This window comes from Pseudozyma flocculosa, assembly GCF_000417875.1.
Source record: "Pseudozyma flocculosa PF-1 unplaced genomic scaffold scaffold00008, whole genome shotgun sequence".
Taxonomy (NCBI): domain Eukaryota; kingdom Fungi; phylum Basidiomycota; class Ustilaginomycetes; order Ustilaginales; family Ustilaginaceae; genus Pseudozyma; species Pseudozyma flocculosa.
In genome coordinates, this window is record NW_006920876.1 from 488354 (window position 1) to 494134 (window position 5781).

At 67.4% G+C, this 5781-nt stretch overlaps 1 protein-coding gene across 1 annotated transcript in view; it reads left to right on the plus strand.

Moving 5' to 3' along the window:
• Positions 1-1939: 1939 nt before the first annotated feature.
• PFL1_02849 (uncharacterized protein) overlaps positions 1940-5781 on the plus strand; it is a gene marked incomplete at both ends in the record, with an annotated part of 4140 nt that continues 298 nt past the window's right edge. The window contains one exon of the mRNA XM_007880363.1: positions 1940-5781. This exon is cut by the window's right edge and continues 298 nt beyond it. Within this exon, the coding sequence (XP_007878554.1) occupies positions 1940-5781 (3842 nt within the window).

A 5781-nucleotide genomic window follows, 5' to 3' on the forward strand; every position in this document is an offset into this window, starting at 1 on the left:
GAGAAGAAAAGAAAAGAAAAAGAGAAAAGACAAAACCAGGCTCAGGCGGGACTCGAACCCGCAGTCTTGTGATCCGGGAAAATATAGAAGTCACACGCCTTGACCATTAGGCCACAAAGCCGTCCTTTGTCCCGCAAGGCCTGAGTTGCAGCCATATATCCAAGACGCCTTGGCGAAGTCTCCTCTGGACGGCTGGCCGGTCGAATTAGCTGGCCAGCGTCGCAGGCGCCGATGGAGGGCCAGCTCGTCTGCGTGGCGAGGCGAGCGACGGATGAGGATTGACACGGAAAGGTGCTGCTACCGGGATCGCAGAGACGAGTCGGGAAGACCGCCGGCGATCCCGACGGGAGCCAGGCGGGCAGGCAGGCAGGCAGGCAGGCAGGCAGGCAGGCAGGCTGGCATGTCCGTACGGTGATGGGTGGGGCTCGACGAACGAAGGGCGGCGGCGGCGGCGTCGGCAGCGTCGGCATGAGCCTATCGTGTCCAGGTGAGACGGGTGCGTGCCTGCTTGCTTGCTTGAAGCTGCCTAGCCTAGCCTGGCCTGGCGTGGCCTAGCCTGCGTTGCCTGCCTGTGTTTGTCTCGGACCTTTTTCCGCCAGACGAGGAGGCCGTCAGCGAGACCAGGCAGGCAGGCAGGCCGGGGAGGGACGAGGGAGCATGCTGCACGTCAGCCAGCGCGGCAGCGGCCAGAAAGGGCTACGGCCAGGACGTCGTCGACTCCGGCGAATTCCACAGGAGGGGTCCACGTTCCCCCTCGCGGCCTGCGGATGGGCGTTCCAAAGTGACACCGGCCGTACCCTGCCTGCCCGCCTGCCTGGGGGCTGGCTTGCGCTGCTTGGCATGGGCTGCTCCGAGTTCTTCCTCATCGGGCCAAGCCGACGACGTAACGTAGGGCGGATGCGGCGGGTGCTTTTCTTTGTTCGGTTGGGCGTTGCGCCAACGTGGGCTCGACCCGGCTGGCTGGCTTGCCTCAGCGCTCTGTTTGCCTGCTCTCTCTCTCTCTCCCTCTCTCTTTTGTTCAGCCCGCGAGCGAGCCCCGTCACCAGGCCCGGGCCTTCTTCGCAAGCGATCTCCAAAAGGGAAATCCAAAGGGAGATCAGGGCAGTTAGGCCCGCACGTGAAGGCTGGAGCGAGCGCTTGGGCTCCTTCCATCGGCTGCAAGCTGGGCTGTGCTGGGCAGGGCAGGGCCACGTCGGTCAGTTGGAAGGTTGCGCCGGACGACGAGATGGCGCGACCTTGCTTTTTGTGTGTCGGGCGTCGACGAGAACGCGGATGTGGGGGACTGAGGTCTCAGCGACCTAGGCTGCCTAGGCCTGCTGTGGGCTGGCTGCCCGCCGTGCGCGCGGGGGTGGAGCATCGACCGACGTGCGTATCTGTGTAGCCGCAGGCCAGCCAGCCAGCCAGCCAGCCAGCCAGCCAGCCAGCCAAAAATCAGGGCGGCCTCTTAGCACAGCGCAGGCAGGGCAAAGCCACGCCAACCAAGAGGGCGCTGGCCTGGCCAGGCCGTGACAGCGACACGACCGGCAACGGCGTTGCATCGCTCCACATTCACCCCACCACCACCACCACCACCACCACCATCATCATCACCATCAGACCGCCATCGCGACCACCGCCACCCCGCCTCTCCTAGACTCGTCTCGCCTTTTCTGCTGCCCGCCACTCCGCCTCGGCAGCCTCCTCTTCTTGTCCGTCCCTGTGCCGCCCCACGCCCGCCCGTTCGGAACGCCAACGCCAACGCCGACGCCAACGCTCCTTGGTCGCATCGTAGGGTTCGCGCTGGCAGCAAACATCAATCTCGCGCACGCATACCCGGCAATGCTCTCCTTCGTGGTGCCCACCCTAGACACTGCTGCCCTTTTCTGAGCCGGCTGCCCTCTTCTGAGCCGACCTGCACAGTCGACCTCTGTCCCGTCGGCGACCCGTGCGTGCCGTGGCCATGTCGACGCACGAGGCAGAGGGCGACGCTGGCCTCGAGGCGGCCGCCACGGCGCTCCACATCAGCCTCCCGCCAAACTACCCACAACCCAGCGAGACGTCCTTCTCGCCTCCGTCGCATCGCAACGCCAACGCCGCCTCGCTCGCCAGCCCATCAATCGAACAGGTGCTCTCCTCGCCCCACCTGCCCAACGCCGCGACGACATCGTCGTCTGCCGCCCTCGTATCGCCGCGCTTTGCTCCCCTCCCCCCCTCTGCCACAAGTGCCGCCACATCGCCCGGCGCAGCCGCCAGACCCGCGCTCTTCGATGCCAGGAGGGCCGGGTCCCATCGCAGGATCGGGTCGGCATCGCTGCCTTCGGCCGCAGGCTCGTCGACCTTCCATCTCCCGTCTCCGTTCTCGCCCTCCGAACCTTCTCCGTTTGCCCATCCCTTTGGCGACTCGCCCGCCATCAAGAGCGCCAAGAGCACGCCGGGAAGGGCCTTCCAGATCGACGAGGGCCATCAACAAGATGCGCTCGACGATGACCAGGGGCTCGCAGGCAGCAGCTCGGGCAGGCCGAGAACCGGACACGCTCTCGACCTCACGCTGCCTCCTGCCATGATGAGCTCCGGCCGCAAGGCGAGCGTCAGCCTGCACCTGTTCAAGGAGACCAACGCCCTCCCATCAGGCGCCCCCGTCAGCGGCGGCCGGCTCTCGAAGAGCTCCAAGGCCAGCTCGCGGCAGGCACACCGGTCAGGCACCATCACCGCCGCCCAGTCCATCCCACAGAGCTCGGCGACGGGCTCGCAAAGGAGCTGGCTGGGATCCGCAGCGAACTTGTCCGGCGCGGCAGAAGCGCGGCCCGCAACGCCTTCCTCCCTTCTGGGCCATCGAGGGACATCCGCCGTGGACGCCCGCTCCTTGCCCGGGGCGTTTCACCCGGCGCCCGTGCCGATAGCGCGGCCACGGAGACCACAGCGTGCCCTGACCCTGGCCTCGCCCGAACGCATCGCCGAGGATCGGCTCGCCGACGGCAGGCTGCCCTCGAGCGAGATCGATGCCATCGAGGCTCTGCCGGCGCCCCTACGGCGCAGCCTGTCCCACCCTTCGCAGAGAGCGCAGTCCGAGGACAAGATGAGCAGCAGCAGCTGGCAACAGGTCGACCCGTCCACCGCCACGGCCGCCTCGAGCCGGCGGCACAGCTTCGACGAGATCGCGCCCAGCTCGTCCGAGTACGAGGAGGACGACCCATTCCTGTCCGACCTCGACGCCGCTGGAAGCCACCAGGGCGAGGTTGGCTCCTTCCCCGACGAGGACGACTCCTTTGGCGACGATCGCCTCGACGATCTGGACCGCGAGCGACTGGAGGGCGAAGACCAGTTCGACGAAAACGGGGTAGAGACCTACTGGAGCTCGGGCTCGGCGGCGCATTCTCGCTCCGGCTCGCCCGCCCACGGCCGTCGACATTCGCCGCCGCCACCGCCAGCGGTCGTGCAGCTGCAGCCGTTCAACAACCAGGTCGGCGGCCACAGCGCCATCTTCCGCTTCTCGAAGCGTGCGGTTTGCAAGCCGCTAGTCAGCCGCGAGAACCAGTTCTACGAGGCCATCGAGCGCGACCATCCGAGCCTGTTGCCGTTTGTGCCACAGTACCTCGGTGTGCTCAATGTCACCTACCGACACGTCGGCAAGGAGTCGCATGCCACTGCAGCCGCCGCAGCCGCTGCCTCGCCGCGGAGCGGAGAGGCCAAGTCGCTGCCCACCCACGATTCGCCCCTGAAGCTGTCGGCGCTCTCGTCGGCGGACCCGCAGCATGGCGGGCATCAGCCGCAGGCGACCCTCAGCCGTACCAATTCGGACGGCGGTCGGGGCCGGCGGCGGATCTTCGAAGGACAGGAGCACAACGACACCGAAGTCCCCGAGGTGTCGCTCGACATGAACCGGCACATGGTGCCGGAATGGATGCTGCGGAGGAGCCAGGCCGGCAGGCAGGGCGGCAGTGCTCGCAGCACTCCTCACCGGAGCCGGGACTCGAGCCGACCCGGCCGCGCCAACGGATCCCTCGACCGCGATCCCGCTCATCAGCGGCGGTATGCGAGGACGCAGTCGCATCAACTCAGCAGCAGCGCCGGGCAGGCCTGCCTCACGGACACGGGCAAGAGCCCACTGGACGCTTGCCTCGGTCGCGAGTCCGGTGGTCTGGGCTCGTCGCGCGGACGTGACACGCCGCTCTCGTCGAGCCCCGTATCGGCCTTTGTCTCCCCAAGCTCTTCGCCGCAGCTCGCCCGGTCCACCCTGCAGGCATGGCCCTCCTCGGACTCTCCGTCGACGCACTCGGGCCTCTTCCCCCATCCAAACTCTGAGCGGCTGGGCCCGTCGGGATCGGCGACGATGATGAGCAGCAGGACACCCTCGCAGATGTCGCAGCCGTCGATCGCCAGCTCGGGCGGATGCATCATGGGCAAGGGCATCACCACGGTCAACCGCCGCCTGCAGGAGCAGGTGCTGCGGGAAGTCTTTAGCAGCCCGATGCTCAAGGACGACGTCGGCACGCGGTACGGCGGCAGCAGTGCGCGGCGAAACGCGCGCAACAACCGCCGCCGGCTGGCAAAGGCGTGGGAGGAGAGTGCCGAGGGCGAGAGGCGGCGCGAAGGGTCCGGCACCGTCCGCGAACCGCGATCCGCTTTGCCCAAGGCCTATTTCGACGAGAGTGGGCGCCTCAGTGTGGCGAGCGAGCGCGGTCCCGCGACGACCTCGCCGTCTCCGGCGATTGTACGACGCGGGGTCCGGCATCCATCGACGCCCCCGCGCTCCCCGCCCCTAGGTGCGGTCGGCACGTCTCCGGGCGCCGTTCCGTCCAAGCACGGGGTGGTCGTTGCCTTTGATGCGGATCTGACCGCCGCAGTTGACGAGGAGGACGAAGCGGAGACGTCGCGGAAGCCCAGAAGGATTCACAGCGACCTCAGCCTCGCAATGAAGCGGAAATGCTTCGACCTGGGCGTCACGCCCCTCTCGCCTTCGCCGGACTCTTCCGGCACCCAGACCAAGACGCCAAGCACCGCCAAGGGCCGGGAGGAGCAGCGCGAGGATGCTCGCAAAGCCCTGGAAGGCGTGTCGCCCGAGGGCAATGCGGAGCGCCGAGGTCCCCAAGCATCTAGGTGGGACGTTGGCGCGGGAACATCGGAAGCAAAGCCAGAGCAAGGAACCCGCCTTCCGCCGCACACGATCGATGCCATGACCCCGCCCTCGGACGACGATGCGAGGGTCCAAGCGGACGGCGTCCAGACCCGGCAGGAGCAGTTCCTGCTTATGGAAGACCTCACGGGACGTCTGCGGTCGCCGTGCGTGCTGGACCTCAAGATGGGTACGCGGCAGTACGGGCTCGACGCGACCGACGCCAAGCGCAAGAGCCAAACGAAGAAGTGCGACAAGACCACCAGCCGCACCCACGGCGTGCGGATCTGCGGCATGCAGGTCTACGACTGCCAGAAGAGCACCTACATCTTCCAGGACAAGTACTACGGGCGCAAGGTGCTGCCCTCGCACTTTGTCGAGGCCCTCAGCCGCTTCTTTTACGACGGCCGGCGGACGCTCGTGCACCACATCCCCCTCATCCTCGAAAAGCTCTACCGCCTCGCCCGCACCATCCACGGCCTGCGAAGGTACCGCTTCTACGCCAGCAGCCTCCTCTTCATCTACGACGGCGACTGCCAGACGCAGAGCCGGCTCGACGACGCCTTTGCCCGGCGCTGCGTCGAGGGCGAGGGCGGACGGGTGCCGACCCGTCCAGGCGACGCGCGGCTCGCGGCTCGCGGATCTAGCGGCGCAGGGCGATGCCGTCGACGACGGCGGCGAGGGCGGCA